Below are 15,120 nucleotides of genomic sequence, written 5' to 3' on the forward strand. Positions count from 1 at the left end.
CAAAATGTGTTAACACTAGAATTACCATGGGTGTCCCATTTTGGGACAACCTAGGATCATCCCCAAGGGTGTCCCATTTTGGGACAGCCTTATAAGGAGATCCTCCCCCAAGCCCATCTCATTTCTACCCCTTGTCCCACCTCCTGGCCCACCCCTTGGCCCACCCCTCGGCCCACCGCTCGGCCCACCCCTTGGCCCTTCAAACGAAGCAATAAGGAGTAGGGGTAGGGCTTGAAACATCAGCAAGTAAAGAGAAAGCAGCCTACTCAAGAAAGTTTTCGCCCAACCCCCTCCTCTGCTAATGGCTCAATTTACGAGCAAAGACAAAGCAGCGGAGGCCTCCGAATTGTAACACAAATAAAACTCCATACAAAGCAGCCTCACTCTGGAAGGTTTCGCCCTTACTTTTGCATTCAAACACATTTTGCTTTCGCTCAATTGACTTTTGTTTTTGATTGAAAATATATACTTTGATTGAAGGAACTCAAAATAATATTACTCAAGTAAAAGTAGTCATGACACGACCCAAGACGAATCGCACTAACTACACATACAGTACAACAAGAAAATGTCGCACATTGTGAACTTATGAAGGAAACTATGGCCATTTTCATCTCATTCTCGACTCCTTAGACGAAAACTGGCTTCCGTCTCATTATGTTTTATTCTCCCAAGACACGTTTTTAGCTAGTCAAAAAAAGTGCTTGTTGACAGAATATTTTCGTTGTAATTGTTGACGAGAACAACACTGTAATAGATGTACATATGTAATATGGATAAACATTTGTACCACCTGCGCAGCCCGATAGTGACATTTATTGTCATTTATTACGCTGAAACAAACAGAGAAACTGTGCTACCAGTTACTTAAGTCTTCTTAAAGATTGGAAAGAGAACAGATTTTGTGTCAAAATAAGCACTTTGGGGTAAATATTTTCTCATAATCATTTTTTATTTATTTATTTTATATTTCATTTATAATTTTCCAGTACTGGTACAAAAGAGAAAAAAAAAAAAAAAAGAGCCAAATTTCAAATCAATTGTAAAGTAATATGTACTATGGTAATTAATATTTGCTAATCAATTGTAAAGTAATGAGTAATACGGTAATTAACATTTGCTAATCAAATACTTCCCCACTTCTCCTTGATAAAACTACTGTGTGCCAGATGCAGATTTATGCAATTCATCTTCCGTACCGTTAGTCCTCACGAGTGCCGTGGGCGTGCTGGAGCAGAGCCCAGCTGACTATGGGCAGATACATATTTAAATACCAGTGCTTTTTCAGGATATGTAGTGTTTATCACTCTTTGAGGAATGGGAAATGTCAAGTGTATGAGCAATCATTCCGTAGTTGTGAACAATTTTCATCTTGCTCAGGCTGTTCTTCCTTCCTCAATTTTTGCTCCAGCTTGACTCCATTACACTTCTGACTTCCATCCTCTGTGGGTGTCCGTTGCACTGTTCGCTCCTGACTCTCCAATACGCCATCGTGTTCTTTCACATTCCCTTGCGATTCAAAGCTTCCCACATTGTCATCTTCAACTTTCTGCATTTTTAGTTCCTTCTCAGTGGCCTGAAGCTGCAATTGTTGCATCAGTTCTTCAAGCTTGTGAGATTTGCGTAGCTCATTTTGCTGGATGATAGCGCAAAGGTGCTCTGTCAGCTGCTCCTTTACGTCTGTTTTCCTGTGTAAGTCTAACTTTGCCTTGACATACTCAGTCTCTGCCTTGTCATACCGCTTTCTGCAATCAAAAAAATAAAAATAAAAAAGTGAGTTAAACTGCACACACAAAAAGATCAAATCTGTTAAACCACACCTACGGTAATCATCTAGGGTCTATCAGAAAAAATAAAGAATCAAAATTCGATTCTGTTACACTCCTGGGATTTAATATAACTTGGTCAGCAAGGGGCAGTTTGATGTGCGGTCAGGAAGAACTTCCATGTGGTGGTCCAACTGCCCTCCTATTTTAATGCATACACTGCATCATTCCCCACACAATCCCATCACGATGCTGGGTAATGGCTGCCAGTAAGGGGACCTGGCAGCCACAGTAATAGGCTGGTAGGTTGGTCCACACTTTTTCTCTAAGGCGTGGTTCCCAGGGTGTGGCCTCCTCTTTGGGGGTTGGAGGGGATCGGGGCCCCGGTCCTGTACCGGCTTCTTGCCGCTCTCCTACTTATGCCTTCCCCTCTCTTCGCTCCCTGAGTATCCTCCTTGTGCTCTGGCGCGGGTCGCTGGCTGATTGACAATGGGTCGGCGGGGTGTCGGTCACTCCGGGTGGGGACCCTGTCCTGCCCAGGGCCTAGCGGGCTGTGGGGGTCCCGCAGTGTGCCGTGTCAATTAGGGGGTTGTGGTGGTGGCTGGTAGGCCGAGTGGGTGGGTGTTGGTTGCGGTGGCGTGTCCCCTCATCCCTTCTCTTAAGGCCGGTTAATTGGGGCGCAGATGGTCCTGTGGATCACCCTGGATCCCAGAGGGATGAGGGTGGCCCCCTTGCCAGAGCTGCAGGAGGAATGGGCTGCGTTTGCTAACCCCCCCCCCCCCCCCACACAAACACACACTTGCCTGGAGACGGGCCGTGGCCTTGGGGCAGCCCCTACTTGTCTGCACGACTATCACACGTCTGATGGGATTCATCAGATGGGATTCTGATGGGTGCAATTAGACACACTCAAGTAGAGAAACTATCAGTGCCAGGATCAGGCATAGAATAGAATGTCAACATAGCCACAGTTACAATTGATTCACGTAATACTGGGCTCTACACCTCACGTTGCCGATTTGGGTACACTTTACCCCACCTATTCACATCTCTTTCCGACTCTCTCCCACTCCTTTTTCTCCTTGGTCATCAAGCCTGATATTACTCGATATTACTCTTGCTGAGAGGACACAATGAGGGGAGAGTTTTCCCAGTAAATGAAGGATAAAGAAGATGGGTCAGATAAGTGAGTGATCGATTGCATGAGTGCGCAAGCAATTTTAGTAAGGTGTAGCAGGGAATCCAGAAATAAAGGGAGATTATCTGTGAATAATAATGAGTCGACCTCCTACTTTTTGCCATGTGATCACTAATCCTGGCACCAACAGTTTTATATACCAGTATGTCTAGTGGCACCTACCGTAATTTTCGGACTCTAAACCATCACTCACCAAATTTGACACGAAAACAACATTTGTTCATAGATAAGAGGTGCCGGACCATAAACCACAGCTGTCTTCACTGTATCATGGAAGATTTACACCAAAAGGTAATAACCGGGAACACTTTATTTGACAGTGGCATCATGAGACCGTCATAATTATGACATGACACTGTCATGAGCATGAATGAATGAATGCTTATGACTGATGTCATTTAGCGTTATCCGGCAAATGATCTCACTTTTGAATGGATTTACAGTGGGGTAAATAAGTATTTAGTCAACCACCAATTGTGCAACTTCTCCGACTTGAAAAGATTAGAGAGGCTTGTTATTGTCAACATGGGTAAACCTCAACCATGAGAGACAGAATGTGGAAAAAAAATAGAAAATCCCATTGTTTTATTTTTAAAGAATTTATTTCCAAATTAGAGTGGAAAATACGTAGTTGGTCACCTACAAACAAGCAAGATTTCTGGGTGTCAAAGACGTCTAACGTCTTCTAACGAGGTCTAACGAGGCACCACTCGTTACCTGTATTAATGGCAAATGTTTTCACTCATTATCGGTATAAAAGACACCTGTCCACAAACTCAGTCAGTCACACTCCAAACTCCCCTATGGCCAAGACCAAAGAGTTGTCGAAGGACACCAGAGACAAAATTGTACACCTGCACCAGGCTAGGAAGACTGAATCTGCAATAGGTAAAACGCTTGGTGTAAAGAAATCAACTGTGGGACCAATTATTAGAAAATGGAAGACATACAAGACCACTGATAATCTCCCTCGAGCCGGGGCTCCATGCAAGATCTCATCCCGTGGCGTCAAAATGATAACAAGAACGGTGAGCAAAAATCCCAGAAGCACACGGGGGGACCTAGTGAATGACCTACAGAGAGCTGGGACCACAGTAACAAAGGCTACTATCAGTAACACAATGCGCCGCCCGGGACTCAAATCCTGCACTGCCAGACGTGTCGCCCTGCTGAAGCCAGTACACGTCCAGGCCCTTCTGCGGTTCGCTAGAGAGCATTTGAATGATCCAGAAGAGGACTGGGAGAAAGTGGTATGGTCAGATGAAACCAAAATAGAACTTTTTGGTAGAAACACAGGTTCTCGTGTTTGGAGGAGAAAGAATACTGAATTCCATCCGAAGAACACCATACCCGACGTGGCTGGGTCTTTCAGCATGACAATGATCCCAAACACACAGCCAGGGCAACAAAGGGGTGGCTTCGTAAGAAGCATTTCAAGGTTCTGGAGGGGCCTAGCCAATCTCCAGATCTCAACCCCATATAAAATCTCTGGAGGGAGTTGAAAGTCCGTGTTGCCCAACGACCAACACAGTGTGTGAAAAGCTTGTTTGTGAAGAGTTAGAGAAAACGTTTGGCCTCTGTTATTGCCAACAAAAGGTACATAACAAAGTATTGAGATGAACTTTTGGTATTGACCAAATACTTATTTTACACCATGATTTTGCAAAAAAATTCTTTAAAAATCAAACAATGTGATTTTCAGTTTTTTTTCCCCCGACATTCTGTCTCTCATGGTTGAGGTTTACCGATGTTGACAATTACAGGCCTCTCTAATATTTTCAAGTGGGAGAATTTGCACAATTAGTGGTTGACTAAATACTTATTTGCCCCACTGTAAATGATCCAAGCTGAACATAAAATAAGTTGAGAAAATTTTCTAAATGACACTTAAAGACATGTCATAAGCATTCATTAATGCTCATGACAGTGGCATGTCATAATCATGACGTTATTATAAAAGTCTTATGACTCCGCTGTCAAATAAAGTATTACCTATTAACCCAAATAATCAACAAAATAAGCCGCACTGGACTATAGGCCACATGGTTCAAAATGAGGGGAAAAAGTAGCGGCTTATAGTCCGAAAATTACAGTTATCATGAGTGTACTCACTCTAAAGTGTGTGTTCGTCACGCGGAAAATGGCAATGCTAAACGGAATCTGAAATGCCAGGAGGTGTGAAGATTTTAGAACAGGGAATCAGAGCCGTCAGACTAGTTCGGTGCCGCCCCCCCCATTCCAGGAAGGAACAATCAAGGGGCCGCTCCCCTTTTATTCTTTTCAGGTCACAAGGAAATAGTTATTCGTTGCTGCGTGTCACTTCGTCAAGTTACAAATAAGACGAGCAACAATTTCCATTGGTTCCTCGTTGGCGCAGCTGTACAACAGTTGGCTATTTAAGAGAGCGTTATTTTAATAACACATTAAACAGATCAAAATCCTTTCTCCCACTTGTTTTATGTTCTACAGTTGTGTCAGTGACACTTAATGAAGAGACTGGGTTTGGGATAGGGATATCCCGATCACATATTTTTGCACCAGAGTCCGAGTCACCTGATTGAGAATCTGCCGATATCTAGTCCCGATCTCATACTGAAAGAAAAGTTTAGTTTTTTTATGTTTTTATTTGAACAAAAGTTCTTAACATGTTACAGAACAGTACTTTTTACGGTACTTCGTCTTCTGCTTTTTCCGGGAGTAATGCAGAGTATAAAACATAGATATTTTTTGTAGCTTTTGGCAATGGCATTGATTTCTGGATTATTTTGTAACTTTTTAGCCCTTAAAAAGTAAAGCAATTTACTGTATACAGTGGGGAGAACAAGTATTTGATACACTGCCAAACCCATTGGCAGTGTATCAAATACTTGTTCTCCCCACTGTATATATGAATTAGGCTTGAAAAATATTGGAAAAAAACTATCATTGTAATTGTGGGGGGGTTTGCAATATACTGCGATATTATATTGCAAATTTAAAACTAGGGGTAGGAACCTCTAGGCACCTCACGATACCATACCATTTGCGATACAAAGCTCACGATAATGATCTCACGATATGGTGATACAACAATTATCGATACATTGGTCAGGAAATAAAAAAACAACAACTAATAAACAGAAAAACAAACCATCTTCATCCCTCTGCACTAAGTTTATTACTAATAGACATCCAATCCATTTGAGCTGGGAGGGTGGTGGCGAAAGAACCTGTCAAGGAATTGCTTCTAACATATGCTTCTCAAATGTTGATCTCTAGTTTAAGGGTTATTATTGTACAAGTGTTATCTAAAATTCATAATTCAGAGCACAGCTGTCTATATACTGAGGCGAGGGAGGGCTGAATGAATTGGCAGTGACTCAAATTCAATACAAAGTTAATGCCCTAAAATGAACAGAAAGTGACCTGTAAATGCCGTGGAAATCCTGACTGCGAATGGTTTCGAACGAGCGAACATTCATTCATTCCGTCACAGTCTTAATGGATTGGACGTTGAGCACCGTCAATGGCAGCCATAGAGTTAACTGAGACACTACATGGTGGAAGTTTTTGGTAGCAACCTGTTGGTTCCTTTTTTATTTTTTATTTTAAACATTGACACCTTTTTAAAACTATATCTCAATTCTTGGTGTGAGCATATCGATAACCTTTTGGGATAGCAAAGTATTACGATATATCACCATTTCGATATATTGTCACACCCCTATTTAAAACTAGAAGAATTTCCACCAGATAACTTGAATAGCTCTGTTTGGGATAGGCCTGAACGATATATACAAAATTAACATTGCAATAAATATTACCAAGGCTCCACACTTACTTTTTGCATTGGTTTCACTGGTGCAGCAGTTGCAGCAGCACAACATATAGGCACAACCGCATTTTTTATTGCATCACCTTTAACAGCATATTTTTAATCACGTTACATAACATTCATATAATTGATATGAGCGAATCCACTGAAATTCACTCACGCTGCCGACAACAGCCTTTCACTTACAAAATGAGTTACCACAGACTGGGCACCCGCTCATGTAACAAGCTAAACGATGATTAACACATTTGTGCTTTTGATAGTAGAGCTACTGGGGCTTCGCTGACGAGATCAAAGCTACAAACCTGTCAATCATCGATACGGCACTATATTGGAATCTAAAGACAAAAAATATCATTGTCCCATTTCTTATAGTCAAATCATCAAGCATGCTTGGCTGAAATTATCCAGCGATCTACAGCGGTCAAACTCCTCTAGACTTGGCCCTTCCAGAGTGATCCTCATGAACACCTCTGTTGTATATAGTGCCAAGCCGTTTATCAGGTCTACTACTAATATTCACCAACCTTGGCCAGAATTTATTCAAAATTCTGGATTTACAGTACCAAAAAAATGATGCTTGAATTACGCGGGTGCGCTAATTTTGGGATCCACTCATCTGTCCACGGGAACACGAACGTCCGCTGGCTTGAACACAGTTTGCTTCTGCCCTTTGCAATATCTACAAAACATAAGATTGTCTTCTGGCGTTAGCCAAGGGAAGAGTTTAGGCCAATTTGATTGGATTTTGTAAATCTTGCTAGCAGTGTCGCGGTTAATACTGGCTGTTGGCATATCCTTGGACTCGATACAGTCAGACCCAGAAAGCATCTCCTGCCGCATTTCTCTCACCAATTCCCTCCCTTCTTGGTTCAAATCTTTTGAAAATAGCACTCAATTTTCTTCATTGCCACTGTCCCGCGATTAAAATCCCGCTGTTTATATACTCCAAACGATGAGGCACAGTTAGATTTTACCTCAGTTGTTTTAGCTCGCGTTTTATTGGCCACATCACCAATCATCAGCCCTAATGGAGGCATACAGAGCCTGTAAGAATTGTCAGCTCAAGACATCTTCAAATCTCATATATTTTATAGGAACATAGTGTGAATTACAGGGGTAAAATCTGTGCTCGCACTCATGCTCTTATTCTTTTTTTCTCTACTCGCAACAAATTATTTTTAGACGCAAATTCGAGAAAATTGCTCGCACTGTACAGCTCTACAATGGCAAGTGCCAATGACAAAGAGTAGAAGATTTTCAGGGTGGAAATTCAAACATTTTTAAAGTTTTTTTTTTTTCATATTTTGTTTGAAGTAACGTAGTTATTTTCATAACTGAATAACATGTGATAGCCTTTTCAGAGAAGCATTCTAGTTACTTTTCAGAGAAGTACTCTAGTTATTTCTGTGAAAATCTTAATCTTTTCAAATGTAAAGCGTACAAACAAACAGGAAAAAAACAGGACTACAAGAAGTCATAAGATTAAAGTCACAATATTACAAGTACTTTGTAATTTTAGAAGAGAAAGGTCTGAGTGAGTCTATTGATTTATTGCTATGACAACCAACTACCTTGTGTCATATGATCATATTAGTGTTGCATTTCAGGTGTGTTAATGAGCTAAAAAAAAAAGCGTGTGTGCCTGCTGGCGATCACACCAACAAAGAGCAACATCGTGTGCGGCGCTGTGATATGTTGTCCAAGTGAATCCTGGCAAAAGGTAATATTACGAGATTAAAGTCGGAATAATATAATATTAAACCGTAAGTTCCGAATTTTTGACATTGGGCTTAATCTTCGAGTTAGCAGTGGTTTAATTAGTTAGTGGAGTTGATTTCAAGTTATTTGTTAGTTTCACGGCCCCGAAGTGGATAAGCCAGCGCGAGTCAATTGGGCTGACTTAGCATGCCAATAAAAAAACAATACAGATCCAACTTAGTCAAATAAATTCAAAACGCAGATCATTGTTCCAAACCATCCATGTGGCCAGAACAAACTGCCGTAATTCATTTCATTCTGCAGAACTTTTGTTTTTTTTTTGTTTTTTTTAGATGCATAATACAACCACAATAGAGAGGAGTGCTTCGGCCATTCGTGCTCACGCTGCAATTGAGGGAGGTGGGAAGTCAGACTTATCCCGCTCGGATGGTACCAGTTGCGACCCCACCTTCTTCGAATGCAGCATCAGTCTGCTGAGTTAACTAACGGCCGGCAACATGGTGAAATGTGCATTTAAGGGCAGTGGAAACAGAAGAAATGGGCGTTTCCACACATCCATATAAAGAACGAGGAACAAAATAAACTGGTTACTTGCTGCTAGCTACGACATAAAAAATCAGCGGTGAAAAAAAAAACCTATGTGATATCACTCCGCCTTGCTCTTCTGCAGAGCAGCTAGAATACAAATGTTGCTGTTCATACTGCAATTATTGTCATTGAATAGTAAGTTTTAATAACTTTATCCTGAAAACATAGCCAACACTATTGATTGCATGGGTCATCGATAATTTTCACATGTGCATATTAAGGATGCAACAATACTCGGTTTTATATTGAACCGTTCGATATAACCTCGAAGATAACCTCTTCGATTCAATACGCAAAAACATTCGATCCAATTGAAAAAGCTGTATTTCCCGAACTTTTTTGTTTGTGGTCTCTCTCGCTATAATGTCCGCCGCACGAGGATCATTGATCGTGAGGAAAGACAGAAGCTTAAGGAGGCGGCTTGCCGGCTTCAACGTCGTACAGATCCGTTGTGTGTCAGCATTTTGGGTTTGCTGATACGCCATCCCCACTCATTCAAATTTAACAAAGCCTGTCTTTACGGATATGTACAGCAATGCCCGCCAATATATTGTTGCTGTCTCCGCTGCTACGAATAGCCTCTGTTTGACACCAGACAGCTTAAGACCATGGGACACAGAGAGCCAACTCACGGTTACATGATGTGCAATGAGTGACAATTCAAGAGTGCTGTACTTCAAACTCGTCCTGTTTATGAAAGTCGATTGTCAAATGCTGGTGTTGTGCAGTAATGAGCAGGTGTGACTTCTGTGGCGTTTGTTAACTTTTTTATTGCACCGAGTAAATGCCCCGACATTTGTGTGCGCACTAAAGCTGAAACGAATATTCGAGCAACTCGAGTAACTCGAGTTTAAAAACTGATCCGAGTAATTTTATTCACCTCGAGTAATCGTTTATTTTGACAGCTCTAAGCATCACGTTTTGCTCGGACTACTTTTAATGCGGGACAACGCGCTGAACGTGCGTAGAGGAAGAAGCAAAAAAAAAAAAAAAAAAACTTACTGCAGCCGACAACCGCTACAAACGACGCCGACGTTGCTAAATACTAGCCCGCACATGCTACATTAGTTGCAGGTAGCTTCTGATGAGTCTCATAGAGATCACATGTATGTTGAACTAGATGCTAAATGACAGACTAGACCGCGTCTGGGCAGCGTTAGCAAACAGCCGCCATCTTAAAGCAGTAGAGCGCTAAGCGCTAATAAAGAGCGCTAAGCGCTAATATATAAGATTAACGTTACTGTCACTACTAGCTCACCTTACGTTAGCCCTGCGGAGGGCTAGGTTTCAATTAATTAAGACCACTTTCGATGCGTGGCTAACGTGTCTTACATACAGGCTTTAACATAACATAGCGTTGTGGAGTGATGAGGGTGTCAAATAAAAACTCAATCATGCTAACTATCAATTTTAGCTCAGTAGTCATTGCTGGATAAAACACTAAGTAGCACTAGTCCCTAATGTGCTCCAACACAGCCTGTATCATACATTTATTTTGAACAGTGCAAAAACTCAAAATCCTATCAGGACTTACAGTTTAGACTAACTTAAAACTTAACTAGAACTTAAAAATGGCTTGACACAAATAGAAATTCAAATGAAAAACGTGGGAAAAAATCCTAACTTTTAAGTGATGTGTGTTATCAAGCGTAATGGCATTTTTAGGTGTATGTATATATATATACACTTTTTTAAAATAAGATCTAAAGGTTTTTTGAGTGAAAGCAGTGAATTAGTCTTTTTTTTTTTTTTTAATTCTAGTTACATCTGAGATGCAATTGTTGGCTGTTTTCAACAATATACATCAAAAATAAAGACATTGATTGACTGAAAATGATAAAATGTCTGCTTTTCTCATGTACATCTATAATTGCTCTTCGCCTAAAAATATATTTGTTTTATCCGATTACTCGATAGAATTTTCAGTCGATTACTCGATTACTAAAATATTCGATAGCTGCAGCCCTAGTGCGCACTCACACAATATATCATCAAATAGCAACCTAGATGTGCTATGTTAGATCTCCCCAGGTCCCATGCCATTGGCTGCGTGAGCCCAGTGTGATCATGGGATGTGTAGTCCATATACTACATCGATGGATTAAAAACCGCCATGACTGAATGGAAGTTAAGCAGGCCAAATCAATCCATACCAGTGACTATAGATAATGCAGCAAATATTGTTAATTCTGTACGTAACACAGATGGACTCGGACCACAAATAGGATGTTTTGCTCATGTGGTAAACATACCTGCTAAGAGAGCTGTAGCAATCCACAGTGTGCCCCGCCTCACTTTACAAACAGTAAAGATTGTTCTCAGTAAGTTTATACAAAATTTCTTCAGATCAGTTAGAAGAAAGCACACAAATATTATGCAATTAACTGCATGTTTATATCATGGCATTGTTATTTTTGCTTGTTAGCAAAATTTAAAAAAAAAAAAAAAAAAACGTAAAAAAAATAAATAACACTTGTATTTTGGGTTTCAGGGCATTACCTGTATTGAATTGAATCAAAAATAGTGTCCCTCGTATCAAAAATCGTACCGAACCGTGACTTAACTGTATCGTTGCATCCCTAGTGCATATGTTGCTTTTTTATGGCATACTAGCCAATGACTTGCGCTAGCTTAGTCACTCCGGAGCCCTGAAACTAAAGGCCGAGTTATACTTCCGCGTCAGACCTACGCCGTCAAGGAAGAACCGAGTTACGACCCTACGCCGTAGCCTGACGCGTGCCTCTCGAATTTTCTAACCTTCGCGTCACGTAGATGTGTATGACGTTGCGAAAACGGACTGTGATTGGTCCGCTCAGACTGTTGTTTCCAGTTTAGCGCGAAATCACCGCCATTGTAGAATAGAGTCAAACATTATTTTCTACACGGCAAAATGGACCAAGCCGACGGGAGTATCATCGAAGAGCAAGTCTCGTCAAGACATTATTGTGATTACCAAATGGCAAGGTCGGCGATAGGAAAAAAAAAAAAAAAAAAAAAAATGGAAGAACCACCGAGAGTGTGTGTTCGGAATCGAGTGGCCACACGAAGCGTTGACCCAGTCGGCCAGAAACTGCCAACTTTTTATCACTTTATGTCGTATTTTTGGTTGGTGCACTTCATCATTTATTGTGTACATATGTTTGCTGTGAGTCTGTGACTTATTTATGTGTCACATTTCAAGTATATGAAGAATAAAGCACAGATTTGGTGTCAAGAGTTGTTTTGATCTTTAATTTTCAATAACAGACAGTTCACACACACGATACATCATCACTGATTGAGAGTGCCTCGGTGCTTTTTATGATAACGTTAAAATCAAGGCTCCCAACGCAGTTTGGGAAGTTCCATAGATGCCAGAAATCTGCTATGGCTTCCCACTGGCTGGTTGTAGGACACGGCAAACAAATCGGGCTGGAGGGCTTTGCAGACCTTGAACGCAGTGCTCGACGCCAGTTTGAAGCTAGCCACCACAGCTAGGTCTCTCCACCCAAGTCTAAAACTCTCTGTGCGGCATCAAAAGTCGGCCAGACCGCCTCGAAACAGTCTTCTGCGTCGCCTGCCCCTAAACATTTGTATGTTCAATATTTATTCAGTGTTGGTGAGCAGAATATTTACTTTCAAGAGTTCCATCTTGCATTGTTATTTTTTCTCCAACTAGCGGAAGTCAACAAGCATGCCCCAAAAGCGTACAAACATAACGCCACATCCCTCTAGTGGCTTGGCGGTGAATTACAGAGCAACGCGTTCCCTCACCGCAGAACTATCGAATGTCGAATGACGCCGTAGTCACTGCGCCGTCACCGCAACGAGGGAGTATAACTCAGGCTTATCAAATAACTAACTACACGAAATTTGTTGACTCCACCGACTAATAAAACCCTCGCTAATTCGAAGATTGAGCCTGATGTCAAAAATTCTGAACTTCCCCTTTAAAGTCGTTGTATTGCTTATTTTTACATTACGTGAACCAGAACTGCTTTGGTTTCATGGGCTCAGACTTTTGGCGACGTAAGGTTTGTTTCAATAAGGAGATTTAAGTATTGAGAGAAAAGAGTAAAAAAATTACAATATGAAAATCGTTGTATTTTTCTGTGACGTGAACCAGGAGTTGTTCGGGGTGATCCGCAGAATTTACCTTTTGGCAACATAAGGTCGATGTCAAAACAAAACTGCTTTTTTACTGTTGCTTTTCTGAATTAATGAAAAAAATGAATTTGTTATATAAATTCATTCCTTTGACAAGAATGAGTTCATATTGTAAATGTACGCAAAGAGTTGTAAATTTTTAGATTTTTATCTGGTGTTGAGCCTTGAGAATTTTTTTTTCAGTGCAAAACGTGTGCCTCAGCTCAAAAAGGGTTAGGAAACACTGAGCTACTACATCGCATACATAAGAGACAGCCAAAGCGAGTTTGTCTCAGACCCAGAAGTAGCCAAGGTGCCGTATGTCCAACCTCGGCCACATATGCATTCAACCGGCAAGCCTGTAGTGTTAGTACCTGGCAGTTGTGTAGTCCCAACTGGCTTGCTCAATCTTTCCTCTCAGAATGCCAATATCATTAGAAACGAGGTCATCGAGGGCTTGCAATTCTATTTGTATTCTCTTCAGCTTCACCGCTTCAGCTTGAGTTTGTTGTGACCTACAAAATATTCACACATGCTAAGATAAAGGTACTTGGTTTTCATTTTCATCATTCGACATCATAAGCATGACCTTATATTGCACTTGACCAATAAACTTACTTTGCAGCAATAGTTTTGGCAAGCAGAGCCTTCTTGCGTTTGTTGCTCTCTTCTATTATTTTGTGTTCCCTTTGCAGTTGCTCCAGGCGAGTCTTGTCTCGACTGCAAAGAAAACACAATTTACCTCAACTTTTTAAAAAGCCATTAAAAAAAATAAACAGGATTGACTAGCAACAAACAAGGATGAAAAAAGTACAAACAGCTCTATCTCTGGCGTCTCCAGCTCCTTTACTGCGGAATTTTGCTCCATTATAGCTGCTTTACAGTTTTCTTCGCCAAAACAAAGCTGCGTATCCCCTTTGGCAGCGGGACCCACTGTTTCAGTGTTCTCATGTTCACAACTTGATGGCAGTTTATTAAGCTGCTGCTCCGGTGGAAGTTCATGGGACACAAATGCCTGAGCGGCTCTCAGCGATATCTTCTCTCGTTCCAATTGCTGCCGACTCCGGTTGGGCGCTCGTAGTTTGCGCACGCTTACTGTCGCAGACTCTGTAACAACGACGTAAACTGTCGTATTCTTTTGCAGTAAGTCCGATAATACATGAATGCAAATCAGCAAAGTTTTGCGGTTACCTTTTTGCTGCACTCTCCGCAGTTCGTCTTCTGAAAACCCAGCCCATCCGCTCATTTTTTTTTTTTAAATTCAAAATTGTACTACATAAAAAGCGACTAAAACGAATCGTAAGCGAATTGGGTGGGTTACTTAGCCTCAACAAAGGGAAAATTCCAAAAACTTTTCTGTCATGAATATTCTGTCAGTCTGACAGTTGTCAGCCATTTTTTTGGAGGTGGAGGGCGTGGGTGGGGATGCCACGTCAAGGACCAGCAAGGCAACGAGGTTGTCCTAGATATGGCCTGAAAAAAATATTACAGCAGCTACTACACACTACAACTCATAGGCATCGCCAGTGCTGGATGGAGTACTCTTTTTTTTTTTTTTTTTTTTAATTAAGTAAAAATACAGATACTGGTGCAAAAAAAAACCACAAAAAAAAAACAAAAAAAAACTTAAGTGAAAGTACAAGTATTGAAGAAAAAATTCACTCAATTAAATGTACAAAAGTACTTCCTTTAAAATTTACTATACAAGTAAAAAGTAAAAGTATTTTTCCCGATGCCAAAATGTAATATATATATATATATATATATATATATATATATATATATATATATATATATATATATAAGCAATAAAATTGACTGCATTGCACTGTAAACAGAAGTTTAACACGCTCAAAAACGAATGCAAGCAACTATCACGTGCATACCGCCATCTACTGTACAAGAGT

At 40.8% G+C, this 15,120-nt stretch overlaps 1 protein-coding gene across 1 annotated transcript; it reads right to left on the bottom strand.

Annotated features, from left to right (window-relative positions):
• Window positions 1-199: 199 nt before the first annotated feature.
• On the bottom strand, window positions 200-14,624 carry gorab (golgin, rab6-interacting). The gene is made up of 5 exons (XM_057841137.1): window positions 14,405-14,624; window positions 14,032-14,320; window positions 13,832-13,933; window positions 13,588-13,728; window positions 200-1,745 (listed from the first exon to the last, which is right to left on the bottom strand). The coding sequence occupies exons 1-5, from the start codon at window positions 14,457-14,459 to the stop codon at window positions 1,328-1,330; spliced, it is 1,005 nt and encodes a 334-aa protein (XP_057697120.1). The 5' UTR covers window positions 14,460-14,624; the 3' UTR covers window positions 200-1,327.
• Window positions 14,625-15,120: the final 496 nt, after the last annotated feature.

Source organism: Corythoichthys intestinalis, chromosome 7, assembly GCF_030265065.1.
Source record: "Corythoichthys intestinalis isolate RoL2023-P3 chromosome 7, ASM3026506v1, whole genome shotgun sequence".
NCBI classification, from domain to species: domain Eukaryota; kingdom Metazoa; phylum Chordata; class Actinopteri; order Syngnathiformes; family Syngnathidae; genus Corythoichthys; species Corythoichthys intestinalis.